Source organism: Pseudophryne corroboree, chromosome 4 (assembly GCF_028390025.1).
Source record: "Pseudophryne corroboree isolate aPseCor3 chromosome 4, aPseCor3.hap2, whole genome shotgun sequence".
Classification (NCBI taxonomy): domain Eukaryota; kingdom Metazoa; phylum Chordata; class Amphibia; order Anura; family Myobatrachidae; genus Pseudophryne; species Pseudophryne corroboree.
This window is the reverse complement of record NC_086447.1, coordinates 529,754,679-529,779,977: the sequence shown is the minus strand read 5'-3', so window position 1 is coordinate 529,779,977 and position 25,299 is coordinate 529,754,679. Positions and strand designations below refer to the sequence as shown.

The 25,299-nt window shown below is 42.7% G+C and overlaps 1 protein-coding gene across 3 annotated transcripts in view; it reads right to left on the bottom strand.

The window, feature by feature from the left end:
* Window positions 1–1,178: 1,178 nt before the first annotated feature.
* Window positions 1,179–25,299, bottom strand: part of HEY2 (hes related family bHLH transcription factor with YRPW motif 2) — a 50,598-nt gene continuing 26,477 nt past the window's right edge. Inside the window, exons 4-6 of one of the 3 annotated variants that reach the window (XM_063917274.1) lie at window positions 24,651–24,746; window positions 18,233–18,308; window positions 1,179–7,284 (exon numbers count right to left, since the gene is read on the bottom strand). In XM_063917274.1, coding sequence (XP_063773344.1) covers window positions 6,611–7,284; window positions 18,233–18,308; window positions 24,651–24,746 — 846 coding nt within the window. In that variant the 3' untranslated portion in view covers window positions 1,179–6,610. Of the gene's footprint in view, window positions 7,285–18,226; window positions 18,309–24,650; window positions 24,747–25,299 lie in introns of all 3 variants that reach the window. The other 2 variants (XM_063917273.1, XM_063917275.1) reach the window with 2 other exon arrangements.

Below are 25,299 nucleotides of genomic sequence, written 5' to 3'. Positions count from 1 at the left end.
TTGTTGCTATGTTAAATAATGTTGAACTATCCAATGTTGCAACTCACAGTTTTCCAACGGTTACTTAGGTTGGATATGGTATTTGGTATTTTGAGGTTTTCGATTTGGCAATATTTAATGGATTAACTACACAAGTTCCCTTTAGCAGTGTTACTGGTAAGTGCAATATGAACTTGATAATATTGCCTTATAGCTTCTTCTTTTATAGATTTATTTTGTCAAAGACAAAATAATGGTACATATACCCCCCCCCCCCCCCCCCCCAAACCACAAGGCATATAAATACATTCCTAAGCTATTCCAGTGGCCTTTATGTAATCAGACATACATAAGTTACACACCCTAAAGCAGAAAGACAATTGCAAGGGAACAAAGTCTGAATCTATTACAGAACCTCCGAGATATCTATATATGTCTATATATTCCAAGGAGCAGAGAATATTCTCTAAAGTAAAGTGCAGTTATCATTTTGTCTCTACGTCCCTGACAAAGTTTGCAAGATCAATCATGATTGTAAGATTGTACAATAAATAGATGTCTTACTAAATCATTACATTTTTTATTAAAGGATACCAGCACTAGTGGAACTTTCCTATTTTTAGAGTATATTAACCATGTACTGGCTACTTGTATTTTGGGGATTATTCAGAGTTGTTAGCAAACCAAATAAAGCACTCTAATGGGCAAAACCATGTTGCACCGTAGGTGGGGCAGATGTAACATGTGCAGAGAGGGTTAGATTTGGGTGGGGTGTGCGCAAACTGAAATCTAAATTGCAGTGTAAAAATAAAGCAGCCAGTATTTACCATGCAGAGAAACAATATAACCCACCCAAATCTAACTCTCTCTGCACATGTTATATCTGACTCGCCTGCAGTGCACATGGTTTTGCCCATTAGTGTGCTTTTTTGGTTCGCTAACAACTCTGAATAATCCCCTATATGCGGTTATTTACTGGCATCTTGAAAGTCTGACGTGTAATGAGTTTTGGCGAGATCAGATAAGCAGTCTATATAAACTGCCAAAAAGCAGCCAAAAGTCAGTAAATGCTATTATCTTGAAGATCTTAAGAACACAATGATACATACAGTAGTTAAATAAAAACGTGTTTACAAGCAGTATGTTGGTCCATTTCTGTGGACTGTGTCCTTGTATCAAAAGAAACATACACCATAACATTGTCAGTAAATAAAAATACTTCATTTAATCAATAATATGTAAATATGTTTTTTTTGTTGGCATAGAAAAGGTTACAAAGTAATGCACAAAATAAACAGCTAAATACTAGTGCACAGTATTTATAAAACAAATATTTTAAGTATAGCTTGCATAATGTTTAACATTTATTGCATTCTCCACACAGCAGAGAAATGAGGAGCATAATGAAACATGCTGTGTTTTTTTTCAGTTATAAACAATACATGACCTGCTTCACATGTACATCTAGCAAGCACCGCGGGGAAGGAAGACAGATCAATAGCCACACGGATGATTATATTTTGGTGGTTTCTGAAGTCTACACAAGTAGTGAAAAATCTTTTTTTATTTTTTTATTAGCTTAATCCCCATTGTCCTGGGAGTCCAAAAGAGGCAGATCCCAAAAGAATATCCCCAATAGAATATTTTGCATGTAATGATCTGGGGAACCCAAAAAACTTATTCCAGGGGCCTTTGGGGCACTTGTTCTAGTCTATATGACATTATGAAGGCTTTTCTAGGGAATGGACGTTAGCTTTCAGTTAAAACAGGAGTGCATGAATGGAAGACAGACAATCTTTCTTTTGCCGTTATCAGTATAATAAGCATATTTCAAATAATCAAAATTAGTATGTGCTGTAACTGTTGAAGTTTTAGGTGGGAATTCAATTAGCTGCAGCAATTTACTGCAAACTAAGTAATTTTCTGGGGATATTCAATTAGGCAATGCCAGCAGCCCTTACAGGGGATTTATTTTTTTACACCTCTGAATAGAGGCGGGTAAAAAAAATAATCAGATAACCTGCAGGTTAACGGATACCACAACTCTATTAACACGCGCATCCATGAATGTTTCACAGATTCACCCATTAACACGCTTATTTAAACAAGCGTTAACAAGACTGTTGGGTGAAAAGGGAAGTGCAATTGAATAGCCAGGGGTTGTTAAAGCCCAAGGCTACCTCCCTTTTTACCCACAGTAATTTACAGTGAGTAATTGAATTCCCCCTTAGAGTCTTTTTAAAGGAATATTAAACCTCAAATACAAGTTGACTTATAAAAGAACAGCAATTAATATTCACAAACATATACGTAAATGTTGCCATAGATTGATCTATTTTAGAGCTCTGACAAGGGGCCTAATTCTGAGTTGATCGCAGCAACAAGTTTGTTAGCAGTTGGGCTAACGGTATCCGTTCAGATGGTCGACCATGTTATGGTCGACAGTCATTAGGTCGACCACTATTGGTCGACATTGACATGGTCGACATGGACACATGGTCGACACATGAAAGGTCGACACATGAAAAGGTCGCCATGAGTTTTTTAACTTTTTTTTTGGGGGGGGGGGGGGGGGACTTTTCCATACTTTACGATCCACGTGGACTACGATTGGAACGGTAATCTGTGCCGAGCGAAGCGGTAGCGGAGCGAAGGCACCATGCCCGAAGCATGGCGAGCGAACACGGTGCACTAATTGGGGTTCCCAGTCACATTACGCAAAAGACGACACAAAAAAACACCTCATGTCGACATTTTCATGTGTCGACCTTTCATGTGTCGACCATGTGTCCATGTCGACCATGTCAATGTCGACCAATAGTGGTCGACCATAACATGGTCGACCATTCATACCGGAACCCAGATATAACGTTCAGAGAAAGTTAGATATGGGTGGGGTGTGTTCAAACTGAAATCTAAATTGCAGTGTAAAAATAAAGCAGCCAATATTTACCCTGCACAGAAGTGAAATAACCCACCCAAATCTAACTCTCTCTCTGCCCGTTATATCTGCCCCCCCCCCCCCCTGCAGTGCACATGGTTTTGCCCAACTGCTAACAAACTTGCTGCTGCGATCAACTCAGAATTACCCCCAAGGTTTTTATGTTTTACTGCAGCTCGGTGCAAGCTTTTGTCTCTACTATCTGCCATTGTTGAGGAAAAGAGGCTGACTGCAGTGTCCATTAAGTGAGTGTCACAAAATAAGTATATAGTGTACAAGGAACAGTCTTCCCCTCCACTGCCAACATTATATTAGATCTCTTCATTCATATAAGAACCAGACTTCCTAGTTCTTAGTAAGCAGTAATTCATGAAGCAGTGAAAGTGTGGAGAAGTGACAAATGGATAATTTGCCCATGGCAACCAATCAGCATTGAAGTAACATTTCTAATTTGAATACTATACAATTGTACTGAGCAGCTAATTGATTGCCATGGGCAACTTCTCCACAGGCACACTTCTCCACTCTTTTCACGGCTTCATGAATAGACACCTCAATCTTTTATATATAAATACTAGTAATTGTCTTATACTGTATTAGTCAAAAGAGACACTTATCTTTGCATATGGTTTTACAAAGTACATACTTGTATTAAACAAGGGAAAAATTCTGATGTGCGAACTAACTGGGTCACTGACACGGGATGTTTTTTTGCGCGACTTGATATAGTCATGTTGGTTCATTAGCTCTACATAAACTCCTTCCGCAACTCCAATTAATATTACATCACATTAGAATTGTTACGTAGGATGGAATACAACAATCAAATATCCCTCTTAAAAAAACAAAACAAAACTGTCTCCGGGTAGTGCAAGCCTTGCATCTGGTTTGTGCACAGCTATCACTCCAGCAAAGGAAGATGAAAGTTGCATTTTACAGTATAAGACATCAATATAAAGACTGCATCTTCCAGCTCGCATGTATTGGCGTGAGCGCTAACACAAGTGCTCATACTTGAATGTTATTAAATACTGTGACAATCTAATAATGAGACGTTCATTACCGTGCATAATTTAACAAGTACAATATTTGCCAATCTACTTATCCCATGTAGTAAGCATTACTCAATTAATTTTTTTTGTGTGTTTGAAACATATACAACAAAGGCCGTCCTTAGTGTGACATTCTTAACGATTCATGCTTTAAATATTTTGTTTTAGGAATGAATAAGCTAAGATCAGTCTTCTGCTTTCTATTAAATCAAACAAATGAAGTAAGTTTTGGAAACTTTGTCTAGAACAATGAACAAGAAAATAGAAGAAGATGAACATTTGCTTGAATAATTAGATTTGACAGTTAATGGATTAAATTACTCCCAAGAAAATACACAAGATTTACTAGTTTAGGGCCGTCATACCTGGCCCTTGTGCAAATGCATTTCTGTCTAGCATTGTATTTTAAATGGGTCCAGCCCTTAAAACAAATATTATACAGAACAAAAAATACCAAAGTTTGTTATTGTGGTTTCCAAATTTTCAGTACATGTAGAAAGATTTCTGAACGGTGGTTCAATAACGGACCTTGAAGTTTGGAGATACTGGTTTAGATTATCAGAACAAGGCTCTGTAATCAATTGTCTATTATACTTTGAAGTTTGTCATGAATGTTTTTACCTTAAATGTTACCAAGCGTTATTATGGCTCTTAATCAAGTTTTTTTTTTATGTTTCACTCTATTGCTCTAATGTAAGTTTAATAATTTGTATTACAGGATGAGTCTCTCAAATTTTTGAGCACAAATGAGATTTGCTCTTTGATGGTTCAATGTACACAAATTTTGTTTAATGCACAAAATTACTAAAGATATTGTATAGAATTACCTTCAAGCTGTGTATAAGGTGTATATGAAACATAAATCCATTTTGTGTTTAGACTTGGGTCCCATCCCCAAGATCTCTCATTATGATATGCAAAGAATCTCAAATACTTCTGGATTTGAGAAACTCAACCTGTAATTTGTATTGATAAAGAAATATCATGTAACCAGAACAGGAAATTGCGCACAACTCAGGATGAGCTCCCTTACTCAGGAACTAATATAAAACTAGAAACTAAATTTCACTACTTTTAAAATATAACCATAGTATTGAGAGAACTTAATTTGTGGCTCAGAACCTTTTTGTACATCATGTCTCTACAGTAATACAAAAATAAAATCAATGTGAAGTACACAAATATATATTTTTGTAAGTAACTATTACCGTCACAGACTGCAGCTACAAATTTTTGAGGCGCTGTACCACAAAATAGTTTCATTAAAATGCATAAAAGAGAGCACTGTCCATGAGGATACTACTTTTTCATTCAATAAAATGTATTTAATACAGATAACAAACTTAATAGACATTAAAAAACATAAACATAATAGAGACATAAAAACATAAAAATATGTATATATTTATGTTTTTATTCATGTCTATTAAGTTGGTTTATTTTCAGTGTTAAATAATACATTTTATTGAATGAAAAAATTATATCCTCACGAACAGCGCTCTCTCTCTACAATAGGAATCACACTTGGCCAGGAAATGGTGATTACTGACAATTTCTACATATATTATAAAACCATCTGCTTTGTGATTGCTAATTTATTAGAGCTGTGGATTTGGGTACAGTGACTAGATCAGTATGAAATACTGACGGTCAAAATCCCAACAACAATTGACCGATGGTCAAAATCCCAACAAGGTCAAAATACTGACAAGGTCAAAATACCGACAATTAAAATACGGACAAAGTCAAAATACAGACATTTAAAATGTCGACAGGTCAAAAAGTCGACACAAGTTTCATTGTTTTTTGTGTGTATGTTGACATAGGTTGAAATGGACACTGTATAAGTGTACCACTGCACTCGCCATGCTTTGGGCACGGTGCCTCGCTACGATCGTCACACTATTAAAGTCCCCCTTCAGGTCCACTGGGATGGTAAAGTATGAACAAGTCGGTTTCGATAATTTTTTTTAAAAAAAACATGAAAAAACTCAAGTCGATTTTTTTGACCTGTCGACATTTTAAATGTCGGTAATTTGACCTTGTCAGTATTTTAAATGTCGGTAATTTGACCTTGTCTGTATTTTGACCATGTTGGGATTTTGACCGTCGGTCACCGGTTGTCGGGATTTTGATTCTAGGTAAATCCCGCATTGACTGTGAAGTTTTATATAAGCAATAATTAGGTTCTGAATTTATATCGGGCACAGTTGGTAAAAAATACATGAAATTAATTATGGTAAAACAGGAAAACAGGACATCAGATTATCCAGGGATACTGTGGGAACTTCTAGGCCCGGGAACAATCTTACCATGTACACCACCTGGAAAGTAATATTGGATAGAAACGTTCTGTGTTCAGGTAACACGGACATCACTAGTAACAGGTCAGCTTGTCCCAAGTTACACATGTGGAGTAGCGAAGCCAACAACAGATTAAAGTGAACTCTCTAATAAGTCTGTCTTAGAGATGTAACAGTGCTTGTGAAATCCAAGTTCTAGAAGTAACATATACAGTAACATTGTTATGTATTCTATAAGTCCACAAATCATTTGTGCCTTTCAGACACTATTTTATTTTACGGAGGGCACTGTTCCTACACAAGATTTACATAAATCCACTTAAAAAAGCAGCAAGTTAAAATGCCCCTACTTCAGTCCCCCAAGGCCGGTATGGCTTACTGTTTGTACTGGAGTTTGTTTGCCGAGGACTGGATGTTGCAGACAAAGGAGAAGTAATGGCTGTTGCAGAAGCTGCCATTGCTGCTGCTGCTCCATGTGGAAGTATTGGGAATGCTCCAGCAAAGGACAGGGGAAAGCTATGAGCAGCAGCAGCAGCTGCAGCGTGCACGGTGGCTGAAAGTGACAGCAAGGAGGTAGAAAGTGGAGGAACTCCAGAAGCCACACTGCCTACAGAAGGCACTCTAAGAGCAGCATCTGCATGAGCAAAAGTAGCGGTGAGCAGGGCAGAGCCATGTCTTGGTGGCAGCTCTGTGTTTGTGGATAGCCTGCAAGGTAGGTTATCAACAGAAGAGAGTCCAGTTTGCTGTAACAAAGCAGCAGGAAGCTGGTGAAATGCTGCTGCCCAATGGTGAGGATGCAGGGAATGCTGGTGATGTGTCATTGATGAGGTCATTGCTATCGCTTCCCTTTGTGAGGCATAGGTACTAAGATGAGAAACCAGTCGCACTCGGAGAGGGTCTGATGTGTCCAAGCCTTCAACAGAGCCAAGATATCTTGCAACTTCTGTTAAACATTCTCGAAAACCGATGCTCATGAAATCCATAGCCAGTGCGTGTGCATCAAAGTAACCTTAAAAAATGCAAAATATGGTCATTAAAAATATTCCCTTAAAGATTAAAATATACATTATATAATCCTTCATTTCTTCAGCACAATAGAAAGTGGGCAAGGTAACAGAACTCAAAACCAAACAAGCCCTAATTCATTATAACGCCACCTGTGAACAAATGGATGACTGCTTATGGTGAACCTTTCAAGTGCCTTATATGACAATTAGTAAGTCTGTGTATGTGTCAGGCAAATAAGTGACTGTTATATGCTGGACAACTGGGAGTAGGCCATACGGTGGGACTTAAAGGGGATGTACATGGCAGACAAAATGGATACTGTATATTCGCTGAACACTTAGAATGGTTCTATATTTGGCAGATAATTAAAGGGCCTATACTGTACATCTGATATATAAATAAAATGTTTTTAACTGAAGAAAAGCTGGTAGAACACATGTAATCTCCAATATCTGAAAAATACTTATTGACGTTATTGCAGCTGACTTCTGATGATTTTGTAGGTTTGTAATCCTTGGAGGCAGTGTAATGCCCCCAATACACTTGTGCGATGCCCCGCGACGCAACAATGCGGGGCATCGCAACGTGATTACCATACGATCATGCGATAGATCACATGGTAATCACGTGATGGGCATGTCACCGCCGAGTGGGAGCTGCCGGCGGGTGCCCATCGCAGTGCGATATATCGCATGTGTTTTTAAAAACACATGCGATCGAACTGTGATGCAATAAATAGTAAGTGCAGCACATAATATCTTAAGATGCGAGATTCAGCCGGCATGCATACAATCCTGCGATTTATCTCACAGATGCGGTCAAAATTGAACGGTTCTACCAGATATCTCACAAGTGTATGGGCCCCATAAGAATAAGCTCCTTATCATAACCTAGCCATAGCCATCATGCAACCGATTCTCCCATCTAGGGCCCTGTGCGGGATCTGTGCTAGCATAATTTATTTCTATGTGTATGCTATTTTAAACCAGCAGAGATGGGATGGGAGCCAGTATTGGGTGTGGATCAATGGATCAACAATATTATGGTGAACCGTTATTAGGTCGACACCTAATGTTCGATAGATGAAAGGTAGATACAGTAGGTACGAAAGGTAAAAATGTTTTATTTTGTGTTTTTGGTCCAAATCTTATATATTTCATGTTATGTGACCTCCATCAGTACAAATATGTAGGCTCGGCATGCTTCAGGCAAGATGGCTTTCTCAGCTTAGCCTGTCACAGGTTACTATTCCTAATAGAAGTCCAAATGGATAGTAAATCAAGAAAAAGTTGAGAAAACATGTGGAAAACCCCCAAAACAGGTGTCGACCATTTATGTATCCACCATTGTCATGACAACCTTTTGAATTGGTCAACCTTTCATCTATCGTCCTTTGTACCTCTCGACCGGATACCTCCAGTATCATCCGGATACCTCCAGTATTGTTAATCCCCATAGGGTCTTAATCCATCTGTGCTTCTTATATATAATATAATGCACAGACAGCACAGTTATTGGCTCACTTGAATAGTTACATAATTATATTTATAATGGATTGAGGATTCATGTATCACAGCCACAACAAACACAGCAGCATCATGGGACAAAACTTGGACCGTGTTTGTCCTGCTGGTAAATCATCTCCACTAGTATGATGCAAGTAAAACAGAGCAGACCACTGTGTTACAGAAGGCTGAAGTGGTAACACAATGTGTGACAGAGAGGCTGGTAATATAATACACCACAATGTCTGAAATTAAATAGTACAGCAGAGAAAAATTAGGAACATCAGTTCTCTAAATTCTTCAAAAATGTATAGTGGTGCCTCTCATCTTGTTTTGTGGGGTAGGGACATTCCAGAGGATCTTTCCCATGGTACTTCTGATCCAGAGTGTCTCTCTCCGCCTTGCACACAAACACACGCACAGACAAAGATTAAAGGCTCTGGCTAAAGTCAGCCCCCTCTCGTCTTTCTCTACAAGACTGACATTTGCTTGATTTCTGAGCCCTGACAGTTTGAGGGACATGAATGTATGATCTGCTTAGTGCTATACTGCAGACTTGTATGACATGTTTTGTCACTTAACTGCAAACTAAGAACATCTTTCTCTGGCATCCTTTCATCAAAAAAAGTTTTATGGAAAAAAATCTATGCACAGCAAACAGACACACACACGCTTTCCCTTGATGCATTAACTACCTCAATTATTACATTTAGAAGACTTAAGACAAGAATAAGGGGTATATTTACTAAAGTGCAGGTTTTCAGAAGTGGAGATGTTGCCTATGGCAACCAGATACTAGCTACTATCTATCTAGACGGTGCTAAATAAATCATAAGTAGAATCTGATTGGTTGCTATGGGCAATTTCTTTTCTTCTGTGGATATACCCCTAAAAGTAAATATACCAGAGTGTGCTCCAATGAATCAAACTGTACAGAAATGGTAAAACTGTATATTACCAACCATACAAATCCACACACCTACTGCATAACTGACTGTTGTGTATTTGACAAAAATGGAACAAAAATGGATGATTTTCTACTATGGTACCATACCATAACATATATGCCCAGATTTATCAAGCCTTGGAGAGTGATAATTTGCACGGTGATAAAGTACCAACCAACCAGCTCCTAACGGTAATTTTTCAAACACAGCCTGTGACAAGTAAGTTAGGAGCTGATTGGCTGGTACTTTATCACCGTGCTATTTATCACTCTCCAAGGCTTGATAAATGGGGGCCATTGTATTAGTATCCAGTACTTATCCTTGTGAACCCCTGCCAGTCAGCATTCATCCCAAATCAGTTTAACTATTAGTTATCAGACATTAGTTATCAGGTGTGTATCCAACATATACATACATGCACACATGTATACATATACACCTGCTGAGGGCGGCATGGAAAGCAGCACTCCAGCAGCAGAGCACCTCTCACAGGTCACTCTCCTCCTTCTGTCAGTCAGGGATGTGGGCAGATCCCTCCCACACATGACTGAAGAATCTGTGAAGATGGGAGGCAGACCTGGGCTTCCTCTGCCCTCCTGCACCTTCCCCAGCCAGTTCAGAGTTAGACTGGCTTGCGGCTCTCATGCTTTTCACAGGACAGTTTATATTGTATCCAGAAAATTATGGAGCTGGTGATACAGAAGGGGGCTGGAGAGACAAGGGGCTGGAGCTGGAAATACAGAAGTTGGCTGGAGCAGTGCTGCAAGTATGGCGGTACGGTGTACCGGTAAGAAATTCCCAGCCGGTACGCCATACCACCACCTTGCAGACACCGGGTGTTGGAGAAAGGAGAGTTCAGCATGCGCCTCTGCTGCCTGCCCAGTCACTCCTGAGTCCCGAGGCGGCATGCACTGACGCAGTTCACGAGCCAATCAGAGCTCGTGGACCGGCAGCCAATCAGGAGCTGCCGCTACCGGACCGCGAGCCCTGATTGGCTTGCGGACCGGCGCCAAATCTAATATACAGGATGCCACCGAAGGAGGACTCGGAGACTGGACTGAGGGCAGGAGAGGGGCGCATGCTGTGCTCTCCTCTCAACAGCAGCAGAAGACATTGCCAGCCAGCCATGTGTGTCCACATATATCTTTGCTATATCCCGCCATGTATGGCACGGTTTTGAATGCCATAGACCAGTGATTTTCAACCTTTTTAAACTCGTGGCACACTAAACAAGATTTCAAAATTGCCAAGGCACACCATCGGTTGTTTTAATGCAACACACCTGCCTCCAGTAATACCACACACCGCCACCCCCCCAAGTAATGCCCCATACATGCCCTCATATTTCCACACATCAGCTTCCCCACTTAGTAATTCCACACACATGCCCCAAATAGTAATTCCACACACCAGCTTCCCCCTTACCAGCTGCCCCCTTAGTAATTCCACACACCAGCTCCCCTTTACCAGCTTCCCCCCCCCTTAGTAATTCCACACACCAGCTTCCCCCTTACCAGTTCCCTCCCCTTTAGTAATTCCACACACCAGCTTCCCCCTTACCAGCTCCCCCCCCCCTTAGTAATTCCACACACCAGTTCCCCCTTATAATATATAGCGGTGAAGGGTGCCTGGAACTCACCACGGATCAGCAAGCAGAGCAGCATGTGAGTGGGCGGGCGCAGAGACAGCCGGACCGTGACCTATGGTGAGTCATAGGTCACGGTCCGGCTGACTCTGCGGAATGGATATGAACAGGATGCTGCAGGTCTGTGAGGCAGGCGGGCGGCGGCGTGCGGAGATCTGACAGTGAGAGCGGGTCTGTGCAGCGGGGGCGGGTAGCGCCAGTGACAGCTCTTAATGGCGGAATTGAGCGGGTCCGTGCGGCGGGGCGGGTGACAGCTCTTACTGGCGGCAGTGATCGGGTCCGTGCGGCGGCACACTAAGCAACTGGTCGCGCGGCACACCAGTTGAAAAAGGCTGCCATAGACTCAAAAATTTAGCCATGCCTTGTGATTTTTCTTAATTTGCTTCTTTAATATGTTACGGTATACATATTGTATTATGGCAAACAAAAATTTTAAAATCCATCCACTCGCTACTCGTGAAAAACAGCTTAGCCGTGTTTTGCATGCTGTGCCAAATTGAGCAAAATAGCAAAGATGTAAGTGGACACATCTGTATGAAACAATCAACAATAACCCATGCCCTGAAGATGGATCAATATTGTATGTTAATGGCAAGTTATGTACAGGATTTAGCTAGTTAACACTTGGCAAGGGTCAAAATGTTATGGGAACATGTAGCTTGCAAGGTAGTAAGGTGATTATGCTGGGTGGTTACTGTTGGATTTAGTTATTGCCTATTTGCTTTCTACACAGAGTAGATTTCTGACCGTAAGATACAGATTCTCATTGCATAAATGTAGGAGTCATGTAAATGTACAAACTGGAATGCATTAGAGTTTCCAGAATGAAAACAGCATGGAGAAAATAAACCATGATAGATATATATATATATATATATATATATATATATATATATATATATATAGATATAGATATACACACACACACACACACACACACACACACACACACACACACATATATATATATATATATATATATATATATATATACACATACATACAAACATACATACAAACAGAAAGTTCAGCACTCACCATAGCAAGCTCACTTATCCTCACAACATCAATAAACCTAGTGGGCATGTGTGCAGTTATATTATGTGTGATACAGTTGCCAGGTTTTAATTTTTGAGACTTTGTGATAGTGTAGGACCTGCAAGAAGGTGGGGTACCTTGGCGAGCGGTTTGCAGGCTTCCGTGCACTGGCCAATTCATTAACTAAACCCCCATCATTTATTTATTGATGTTGTGAGGATAAGTGAGCTTGCTATGGTGAGTGCTGAACTTTCTGTTTGTATGTGGGTTGGTGGCCATGGGCTACATGCACCCCACCCTATGAGTGGTGAGTGTATGTATGTATGTATGTATGTATGTATGTATGTATGTATGTATGTATGTATGAATGAATGTGTGTGTATATATATATATATATATATATATATATATATATATATATATATATATATATATATATATATATATATATATATAATCTATGTATGGTGTATCATGGACCCTGCACGGGCTTCTAGGAAGGCACCGGCATTTACACTTTGTCTACATGTGAGTGCTGCCTATTCGATGTGTGTGTGTGTGTGTGTATGTGTATATATATATATATATATATATATATATATATATATATATATATATATATATATATATATATATACACACACACACACACACACACACACACACACACACACACGGTAAGAATGCTTTAAAAAATAGAAATGTTAATAGTTAACAGAACAGAAGAGATCTAGATCAAATCAATTTTTCAACATCTAAATCAAATCGCCCATTGCCTTCAAAACAGCAACAATTCTTCTAGGTACACTTGCACACAGTTTTTAAAGGAACTCGACAGGGAGGTATTTCCAAACATCTTGGAGAACTAACCACAGATCTTCTGTGGCTGTCAGCGTGTTCAAATGCTTCTGTCTCTTTGTGTAATCCCAGACTCGATGTTGAGATCAGGGCTCTGTGGGGGCCATATCATCATTTCCAGAACTCCTTGTTCTTCTTTACACTTCATCATTTCCAGAACTCCTTGTTCTTCTTTACACTTTAGATAGTTCTTAATGACAATGGCTGTATGTTTTGGGTCATTGTCCTGCTGCAGAATAAATTTGGAGCCAATCAGATGCCTCCCTGATGGTATTGCATGATGGATAAGGACCTGCTCGTATTTCTCAGCATTTAGGACACCATTAATCCTGACCAAGGGCCTGATTCAGGTCACATCGCAACCGCATTTTTGATATTAGGGGCTAGCGTGCATGTGCAGGTCCTGTCCTGCACGTGGAGTTAATGCAGTCAGCCTGCATTAACTGCGAATGCACCTGCCTGACTGACAGCAGAGGCGTTCGCGGGGGGGGGGGGCGACAGAGCGATTTTGGGGAGGTGTTGGGAAAAAAGAGGACTTGTCGGCGGCCTGTCGTCACATGCAGCCGCTCTGAACGAAAAAATGGCGCTGGGACTCCTGCCATCACAGCCAGGCTGCTTCAGCAGTTGGCTACCATAGTTTCTGCGACCACACTCTAATTGAATTGCGATTGCAGTGGGTGGGTGGGGGGTAGCATACTGGGCGGCCTTGCCCTGCGATGGGGTTTATTGGGTTATTAAAAAAATATCCAAATCTTTGATGATCCCCAGAGCACCATCAAATCTATCATCTTCAAATGGAAAGAACATGGTACCACAACAAACCTGCCAAGAGAGGGCCGGCCACCAAAACTCAGAGACCGGGCAAGGAGGGCATTAATCAGAGAGTCAGCAAAGAGACAAAAGGTAACCCTGAAGAAGCTGCAGAGTTCCACAGCAGAGACTGGTGTATCTGCGCATGTGACCATAAAAAGCCGTACACTCCACAGAGCTAGGCTTTATGGAAGAGTGGCCAGAAAAAAAGCCATTACTTTAGTGTCAAAAATAAGAAGGCACTTTTTGAGTTTTCCGAAAGGCATGTTGACAACTCCCCAAATGTATGGAGGAAGGTGCTCTGGTCAGATGAGACTAAAATTGAACTTTTCGGCCTCCTAGGAAAACTCTATGTCTGGCACAAACCCAACATATCCCATCACCCCAAGAACACCATCTCCACAGTGAAACATGGTGGTGGCAACATCATGCTGTGGGGATATTTTTCAGCAGCAGGGACTGGGAAACTGTTTCGAGTTGAGGAAGAGATGGATGGTGCTAAATACAGGAATATTTTTGAGCAAAACCTGTTTGTCTGTCTGTGATTTGAGACTGGGACGGAGGTTTACTTTCCAGCAGGACAATGACACGAAGCATACTGCTAAAGCAACACTCGAATGGTTTAAGGGGAAACATTTAAATGTGTTCTAATGGCCTAGTCAAAGCCTAGGTCTCAATCCAATTGAGAATCTGTGGTCAGACTTGAAGATTGCTGTTCACAAGCGGAAACCATCCAACATGAAGGAGCTGGAGCAATTATGCCTTGAGGAATGGGCAAAAATCCCAGTGGCAAGATGTGGCAAGCTCATAGAGACTTATCCAAAGCGACTTGCAGCTGTAATTTCCGCAAAAGTACAAAGTACTGACTTTAGGGGCCGTGAATAGTTATGCACGCTGAAGTTTTCTGTTATTTTGTCCTATTTGTTGTTTGCTTCACAATAAAAAAAATAAAAAAATCTTCAAAGTTGTAGGCATGTTCTGTGAATGAAATGATGTAAACCTTCAAACAATCCACTTTAATTCCAGGTTATGAGGCAACAAAACAAGAAAAATGCAAAGGGGGGTGAATACTTTAAGCAAGACACTGTATAGCACTCTCTCCAACAGGACTTAAGGAGCTAACTGCAGCAGTTAAATGGCTATATTTTCACATATTTAACTGTTACTAGGGCCCAGATTTACCATAAATTGCACGGTGATCAAGTACCAATCAGCTACTAACTGTCATTTTGCAAACAAAGCCTGTAACATGGCAGTTAGGAACTGCTTGGCTGGTACTCTATCACCATGCAATTAATTACTCTTCAAGGCTTGATAAATCTGCGCCAGCGTCTGTAACATCCTCCTTCAACTTTGTTGCCTTGGCTTTGATATTGGGATCCAGACCCGGATTTGCAATTTGACAATTCTGAAATTCAGGGCATATGATTTGTTTGTTTGTTTGTTTGTTTTAAGTTGCTGATCAGCTTCATTTAGCCACTAATATCTGGTGATTTGGTTCTTAATAAAAAGTCTTTACAAGACCCATAACTGCTGGAATCATATTACATGATGCAGTCATTATGTCGACAAGGAATGTGTTGAAATTCTGCATGGACCAGCGGTAGAGGGTTAGGTTGTGGCAGTGGAGGGTTAGGGTATGGCTAAAGGAGGGAAGGGGGCGGTAGTTGTTAGGATTAGGCACTAGAGGGAGAGGGAGGGTTAGAGTTAGGCTGTGGGAGGGGAGATCAGGGGTTAATGATACTCACCACCAGATCTGCTTCAGGAACAGCTGGGCCAGGTAAGTCACAGAAAATCACAGGAACATTTTGTCGACATTCTAATCATGGTGACATATCAGAGCCAAAATGATGAATGTCAAAGTGGTCAATACAGACAAGCCAACTTTATGATTGTTTACGAACTCTACCGAACCCCTATGCCTATCACTTTGTCTTAGAATCATTCCTTTCAATCATCCTTTCCCTTGTGTTCCTTCTCTCCCCAAAGCTGTACATGTTCATCTTTTCTAGTCTTTCCACATACAATATGCAACCATTGCACTATTTATCTGTTTTATTATTGTACTTTAGGGGACATTGTCCCCAAAACTGTACAGAGTGTTCAAGATGAAGCCCAACCAATGACCTATAAAGTGGCCTCCATGATCCAAGTATTAATACCTAGTCCTACACAGTCAAGAAGTCTACTGTCTAGTCCCACTGTTTTGTTGATGAAATTATGTAAAAAGATAAATAAACATGATTCAGTATAATTTAAGAAGACCAATCACCAGCAGGGGGTGGGTGATTGCCCATCTCAGCTGCCTGGGAGGGGGTGGGTGGTTACGCTGTAGCAGGGAGCCTGGTGCAGCATGTGGGCGATCCTATTAGGATTGCCGATCAGTCTGGGTTGCTGTGGAGAGCCACCTGCAGCTCCATTGAGCTCCTAGAGTTCAGGCTGCAGGAAGATTGGCTGGTTTATTGTAGCCCAGGCGGTCAAGGGGATGCCAGGGAGAGGTTGCTGAGGGGCTAACCAGGTGGACCAGGGCCAGTGGCTGCCAGAAGATGGCCTGCAGCAGCTTCATTGCCATGGTCGCATCAGGTGCGACTATGTCAGGAAAAGCGCAGCCTGGTGTGGTTGCATCTGTGTGACCATCTCAGGCAAGTGGTTAACCTCATATCATCTAAAAGCATTAAAATTATTAACCCTTATACTTCTTCATTATTCCTCAATCATTGGTCATCATGCCCTTCATACATCAATTACTAACACCTCATCATACCTAATTAATCCCCATCATAATTCTTCATTATCCTCATAATAATAAATATTATTCTTATCATCATTATCATCATAATCATCATTATCCTCATCCTCCTCTCATCACCAATCACATTAAACCCCCACATTCAGTCCCACCTCCAGGATCAGGCCTCTCACACATTAGTAGCTTTTCTAACTTTCATTCATTGCCTTATTTTTTGCTTTTATTACTACAAGCTTCTCCTCACCAGCCTTCCCCTCTTCAGTTTATCCTTAACACATCTGCTACCTCATTTCAGTTCCTCCACTGGATGCCTGTCCTAACCAGAATCAAGGTCAAACTCATCTCACTCACCTAAAAAGCCCTTAGCCACTGTTCTCCTTCCTACATCTCCGTCCTCATTTACTCATGCCCTGCCTGCTTTGCTGTACCAGTGATTGCAATATTAGGCAATATTAGGCTATTAAAGTATACACAACTGTTATACAAATGTAAATGGTAGTTTAAAGAAAGTATGAGAAGGGCAACATTGCAGCTGCTACCTCAGGCAGCAGAAAGCTAAGGACACTCAGGCATATTTAAATATTCCAACAACTGCCCACACTGTCACAAAGAACATGTCCCTGGCCAGAATAGCCTTCTCAGAACATGTAGTCCACCAATTAATAAATCTAGCTCAGAAATCTCTATACAGTGGTGACCAATATTTATTTTAAGGAGCTTTGCTGTGACACAGAGGCAGCGAACCCAACTGACACATGGGAGGCCCCTAAATCACAAGCCTGGAGTTAATCCATTTAATGTTAGCTATTCTGGGTCTACAAATAATAATGAAGACACACCAAGAAACTCTTTGCCCATAGATAGTTATCAGGAAGTGAATTTCCATGCTGAGATAAGCACAGGGACAATGAAGCTCTCATTTTCCTTTAAAGTCATTGTGCATCTGTAAATACATCAGTCTGTTCTTCTTTGTGCCCCACAAAAATGTATGGGCAATACATGGAACTCCCCTACTTCCTGCTAAATATGCAGACAACACGTCGTACAACTGTAGGCCTCCAGTCCTCCTATTTGTTTTTTCAAATGCTTGTGTGTTTGTTTTGTCTCTGTGAACAGATTTTCGCAGTCTTTGCAAAACCCCCAACAAATCTGTGGCTGGACTGTCTGTGAATGAAGCTTTTACTCCCACAGTGTTATGAAAGCAAACACAAGCCCAGGGTCAAGTGCTTCTTTTGTGCCTGTAGTTCTTTCCCACGAGTTCAATCCTACCATTAGCATTGATTTCTACTCCTTTTATCTGGATCCGCCCACCAGTGTTTGTCAAAGGGATGTTTACTTAGATTTCCATGCTCGTTTTACAGTGTAAAAACTGCAGACAGTGAAAGCCTCACCTTTACCTCCAGTAGCCTGTAGCATCTTCAAATGGTCCACGGTCATCTGCAGGATTTCAGCTTTTTCCAACTTTGCAGATCCCTGGAAACACACACAGACATAAAATAAGATTTTACTTACCGATAAATCTATTTCTCGGAGTCCGTAGTGGATGCTGGGGTTCCTGAAAGGACCATGGGGAATAGCGGCTCCGCAGGAGACAGGGCACAAAAAGTAAAGCTTTTTCCGATCAGGTGGTGTGCACTGGCTCCTCCCCCTATGACCCTCCTCCAGACTCCAGTTAGGTACTGTGCCCGGACGAGCGTACACAATAAGGGAGGATTTTGAATCCCGGGTAAGACTCATACCAGCCACACCAATCACACCGTACAACTTGTGATCTAAACCCAGTTAACAGTATGATAACAGCGGAGCCTCTGAAAGATGGCTTCCTTCAACAATAACCCGAATTAGTGAACAATAACTATGTACAATTTATGCAGATAATCCGCACTTGGGATGGGCGCCCAGCATCCACTACGGACTCCGAGAAATAGATTTATCGGTAAGTAAAATCTTATTTTCTCTATCGTCCTAGTGGATGCTGGGGTTCCTGAAAGGACCATGGGGATTATACCAAAGCTCCCAAACGGGCGGGAGAGTGCGGATGACTCTGCAGCACCGAATGAGAGAACTCCAGGTCCTCCTTAGCCAGAGTATCAAATTTGTAAAATTTTACAAACGTGTTCTCCCCTGACCACGTAGCTGCTCGGCAAAGTTGTAATGCCGAGACCCCTCGGGCAGCCGCCCAAGATGAGCCCACCTTCCTTGTGGAGTGGGCCTTTACAGATTTAGGCTGTGGCAGGCCTGCCACAGAATGTGCAAGTTGGATTGTGCTACAGATCCAACGAGCAATCGTCTGCTTAGACGCAGGAGCACCCATCTTGTTGGGTGCATACAATATAAACAACGAGTCAGATTTTCTGACTCCAGCTGTCCTTGCAATATATATTTTTAATGCTCTGACAACGTCCAGTAACTTGGAGTCCTCCAAGTCACTTGTAGCCGCAGGCACTACAATAGGTTGGTTCAGATGAAATGCTGATACCACCTTAGGGAGAAAATGCGGACGAGTCCGCAGTTCTGCCCTGTCCGAATGGAAAATCAGATATGGGCTTTTGTAAGATAAAGCTGCCAATTCTGACACTCTCCTGGCAGAAGCCAGGGCTAGAAGCATGGTCACTTTCCATGTGAGATATTTCAAATCCACCTTTTTTAGTGGTTCAAACCAATGAGATTTTAGGAAGTCCAAAACCACATTGAGATCCCACGGTGCCACTGGAGGCACCACAGGAGGCTGTATATGCAGCACTCCCTTAACAAAAGTCTGGACTTCAGGAACTGAAGCCAATTCTTTTTGAAAGAAAATCGACAGGGCCGAAATTTGAACCTTAATAGATCCCAATTTGAGACCCATTGACAATCCTGATTGCAGGAAATGTAGGAATCGACCTAGTTGAAATTCCTCCGTCGGAGCACTCCGATCTTCGCACCACGCAACATATTTTCGCCAAATTCGGTGATAATGTTGCACGGTTACTTCCTTCCTTGCTTTAATCAAAGTAGGAATGACTTCTTCCGGCATGCCTTTTTCCTTTAGGATCCGGCGTTCAACCGCCATGCCGTCAAACGCAGCCGCGGTAAGTCTTGAAACAGACAGGGACCCTGCTGAAGCAAGTCCCTCCTTAGAGGTAGAGGCCACGGATCTTCCGTGATCATCTCTTGAAGTTCCGGGTACCAAGTCCTTCTTGGCCAATCCGGAACCACTAGTATCGTTCTTACGCCTCTTTGCCGTATAATTCTCAATACTTTTGGTATGAGAGGCAGAGGAGGAAACACATACACCGACTGGTACACCCAAGGCGTTACCAGCGCGTCCACAGCTATTGCCTGCGGATCTCTTGACCTGGCGCAATACCTGTCCAGTTTTTTGTTGAGGCGAGACGCCATCATGTCCACCATTGGTCTTTCCCAACGGGTTACCAGCATGTGGAAGACTTCTGGATGAAGTCCCCACTCTCCCGGGTGAAGATCGTGTCTGCTGAGGAAGTCTGCTTCCCAGTTGTCCACTCCCGGGATGAACACTGCTGACAGTGCTATCACATGATTCTCTGCCCAGCGAAGAATCCTTGCAGCTTCTGCCATTGCACTCCTGCTTCTTGTGCCGCCCTGTCTGTTCACATGGGCGACTGCCGTGATGTTGTCCGACTGGATCAACACCGGTTTTCCCTGAAGCAGAGGTTCTGCCTGGCTTAGAGCATTGTATATTGCTCTTAGTTCCAGAATGTTTATGTGAAGAGACGTTTCCAGGCTCGTCCATACTCCCTGGAAGTTTCTTCCTTGTGTGACTGCTCCCCAGCCTCTCAGGCTGGCGTCCGTGGTCACCAGGATCCAATCCTGTATGCCGAATCTGCGGCCCTCCAATAGATGAGCACTCTGCAACCACCACAGAAGAGACACCCTTGTCCTTGGAGACAGGGTTATCCGCAGGTGCATCTGAAGATGCGACCCTGACCATTTGTCCAACAGATCCCTTTGGAAAATTCTTGCGTGGAATCTGCCGAATGGAATTGCTTCGTAAGAAGCCACCATTTTTCCCAGGACTCTTGTGCATTGATGTACAGACACCTTTCCTGGTTTTAGGAGGTTCCTGACAAGCTCGGATAACTCCTTGGCTTTTTCCTCCGGGAGAAAAACCTTTTTCTGAACCGTGTCCAGAATCATCCCTAGGAACAGCAGACGAGTTGTCGGCATTAACTGGGATTTTGGAATATTCAGAATCCACCCGTGCTGTTTTAGCACTTCTTGAGACAGTGCTAATCCCATCTCTAGCTGTTCTCTGGACCTCGCCCTTATTAGGAGATCGTCCAAGTATGGGATAATTAATACGCCTTTTCTTCGAAGAAGAATCATCATCTCGGCCATTACCTTTGTAAAGATCCGAGGTGCCGTGGACAATCCGAACGGCAGCGTCTGAAACTGATAGTGACAGTTTTGTACAACGAACCTGAGGTACCCCTGGTGTGAGGGGTAAATTGGAACGTGGAGATACGCATCCTTGATGTCCAAGGATACCATAAAGTCCCCCTCTTCCAGGTTCGCTATCACTGCTCTGAGTGACTCCATTTTGAACTTGAACTTCTTTATGTACAGGTTCAAGGACTTCAGATTTAGAATAGGCCTTACCGAGCCATCCGGCTTCGGTACCACAAAAAGAGTGGAATAATACCCCTTCCCTTGTTGCAGAAGAGGTACCTTGACTATCACCTGCTGAGAGTACAGCTTGTGAATGGCTTCCAACACCGTCTCCCTTTCGGAGGGGGACGTTGGTAAAGCAGACTTCAGGAAACGGCGAGGTGGATCTGTCTCTAATTCCAAACTGTATCCCTGAGATATTATCTGCAGGATCCAGGGATCTACTTGCGAGTGAGCCCACTGCGCGCTGTAATTTTTGAGACGACCCCCCACCGTCCCCGAGTCCGCTTGAGAAGCCCCAGCGTCATGCTGAGGCTTTTGTAGAAGCCGGGGAGGGCTTCTGATCCTGGGAAGGAGCTGCGTGTTGCTGTCTCTTCCCTCGACCTTTGCCTCGTGGCAGATATGAATAGCCCTTTGCTCTCTTATTTTTAAAGGAACGAAAGGGCTGCGGTTGAAAAGTCGGTGCCTTTTTCTGTTGGGGAGTGACTTGAGGTAGAAAGGTGGATTTCCCGGCTGTAGCCGTGGCCACCAAATCTGATAGACCGACTCCAAATAACTCCTCCCCTTTATACGGCAAAACTTCCATATGCCGTTTTGAATCCGCATCGCCTGTCCACTGTCGCGTCCATAAAGCTCTTCTGGCCGAAATGGACATAGCACTTACCCGTGATGCCAGTGTGCATATATCCCTCTGTGCATCACGCATATAAAGAAATGCATCCTTTATTTGTTCTAACGACAGTAAAATATTGTCCCTGTCCAGGGTATCAATATTTTCAATCAGGGACTCTGACCAAACTACCCCCGCACTGCCCATCCAGGCAGTCGCTACAGCTGGTCGTAGTATAACACCTGCATGTGTGTATATACTTTTTTGGATATTTTCCATCCTCCTATCTGATGGATCTTTAAGTGCGGCCGTCTCAGGAGAGGGTAACGCCACTTGTTTAGATAAGCGTGTTAGCGCCTTGTCCACCCTAGGAGGTGTTTCCCAGCGCTCCCTAACCTCTGGCGGGAAAGGGTATAATGCCAATAATTTCTTTGAAATTATCAGCTTTTTATCAGGGGCAACCCACGCTTCATTACACACGTCATTTAGTTCTTCTGATTCAGGAAAAACTATAGGTAGTTTTTTCATACCCCACATAATACCCTGTTTAGTGGTACCTGTAGTATCAGCTAAATGTAACGCCTCCTTCATTGCCAAAATCATATAACGTGTGGCCCTACTGGAAAATACGGTTGATTCGTCACCGTCACCACTGGAGTCATCGCCTGTGTCTGGGTCTGTGTCGACCGACTGAGGCAAAGGGCGTTTCACAGCCCCTGACGGTGTTTGAGTCGCCTGGACAGGCACTAATTGATTGTCCGGCCGTCTCATGTCGTCAAACGACTGCTTTAGCGTGTTGACACTATCCCGTAGTTCCATAAATAAAGGCATCCATTCTGGTGTCGACTCCCTAGGGGGTGACATCCTCATATTTGGCAATTGCTCCGCCTCCACACCAATATCGTCCTCATACATGTCGACACACACGTACCGACACACAGCAGACACACAGGGAATGCTCCTAACGAAGACAGGACCCACTAGCCCTTTGGGGAGACAGAGGGAGAGTTTGCCAGCACACACCAAAAGCGCTATATATATATCAGGGATAGCCTTATAATAAGTGCTCCCTTATAGCTGCTTTGTTATATCAAAATATCGCCATAAATGTGCCCCCCCCTCTCTGTTTTACCCTGTTTCTGTAGTGCAGTGCAGGGGAGAGACTTGGGAGCCGTCCTGACCAGCGGAGCTGTGAGAGGAAATGGCGCCGTGTGCTGAGGAGATAGGCCCCGCCCCTTTTCCGGCGGGCTCGTCTCCCGCTATTTAGAAAAATTAGGCAGGGGTTAAATATCTCCATATAGCCTCTAGGGCTATATGTGAGGTATTTTTAGCCTTTATAGGTACTCATTTGCCTCCCAGGGCGCCCCCCTCCCAGCGCCCTGCACCCTCAGTGACTGCCGTGTGAAGTGTGCTGAGAGGAAAATGGCGCACAGCTGCAGTGCTGTGCGCTACCTTTAGAAGACTGCAGGAGTCTTCAGCCGCCGATTCTGGACCTCTTCTGACTTCAGCATCTGCAAGGGGGCCGGCGGCGCGGCTCCGGTGACCATCCAGGCTGTACCTGTGATCATCCCTCTGGAGCTTGATGTCCAGTAGCCAAGAAGCCAATCCATCCTGCACGCAGGTGAGTTGACTCCTTCTCCCCTCAGTCCCTCGCTGCAGTGATCCTGTTGCCAGCAGGAATCACTGTAAAATAAAAAACCTAGCTAAACTTTTTCCAAGCAGCTCTTTAGGAGAGCCACCTAGATTGCACCCTTCTCGGCCGGGCACAAAAATCTAACTGGAGTCTGGAGGAGGGTCATAGGGGGAGGAGCCAGTGCACACCACCTGATCGGAAAAAGCTTTACTTTTTGTGCCCTGTCTCCTGCGGAGCCGCTATTCCCCATGGTCCTTTCAGGAACCCCAGCATCCACTAGGACGATAGAGAAATACAGCCTCTGTCTAAGACTGAAACTTCTTCTGCGTGATAAATCAATTTATTGTGCTATCTGGTTTCTTTTTCCAGTAGTTGAACAATACCCCCCTCTTGATATGGCTTTCAGAGAGCGTTAAGGGGGGTACATACGGAAAGATCCGTGCTTAAAATCTAAGCAATCTGAATAGATTGTTTAGAAGTTAAGCACGGATCTCTCCGTGTATGCCCCCCAGCGATAGCAATGCGCGGCCCCGTGTGTCGCTAACGCCGGTGCTAGATTGAACCTACATGCAGGCTCAATCTAGCAGGTCGCTCACTTCAGCACTGTGTGAAGTGAGCGGCCCCCCGCTACCCCAAGCTTAGCACACATCGCGCTGTGTGCTGAGCTGGGGGAGAGATGTGTGCTGAGCGGTCTGTGATAGATCGCTCAGCACACATCTCTACACCGTGTGCAACCCCCCCCCTTAGAGGAAACCTGCCCCTTATAAATGCCTACTTGCTGACAGGATCCAGGCAATAGGTAGACAGTTACTCGGTCGACAGTCAATAGGTTGACAACGATAAAACGTCGGCATGACTATGATTGACACAGCAAAAGGTCGACATGAGTTTCATCCATGTGAACTACGATTGGGAACTGTAACCTGTGCCAAGCGCAGAGAGTTACCTTGCCCGAAGGGTGGGAAGCGAAGTGAGCCATGCGAGGGGATGTGGTACACTTATTGGGGTTCCACGTGCCAATACCAAGAAAATTACACCAAAACTAAGTAATAAAAGAACAACAACAAAAAAACCATGTCAACATTTATAATATATATATATATATATATATATATATATATATATATATATATATATATATATATATTTTTTTTTTTTTTATATTTTTTTATTTTTATTTTTTTATTTTAACACCACAGCTACTAAATTACTAATTTAAAAGCATTCATATTGGATTTAAATACTGCACTGTGGAGCTTAAATGCTTTCCAGCATATCTACGAATTGGAGTTGCACTCTGTATTAATGGTTTACAACATAAGAGTAAGCGAATAGATGTCAGTAGCTGGATCAAGAATATGCCTATGTGTAGCCATATATGCTTTTAAATTAGTAAGTAAGTAGTTGTGGTGTTTTTATATATTTTGGAACAGCATGTCTCAACTCTAGTCCAGTTTGTGTATTTTATTATTTTACCTGTGTGTGTGTGTGTGTGTGTGTGTGTGTGTGTGTGTGTGTGTGTGTGTGTGTGTGTGTGTGTGTGTGTGTATATATATATATATATATATATATATATATATATATATATATATATA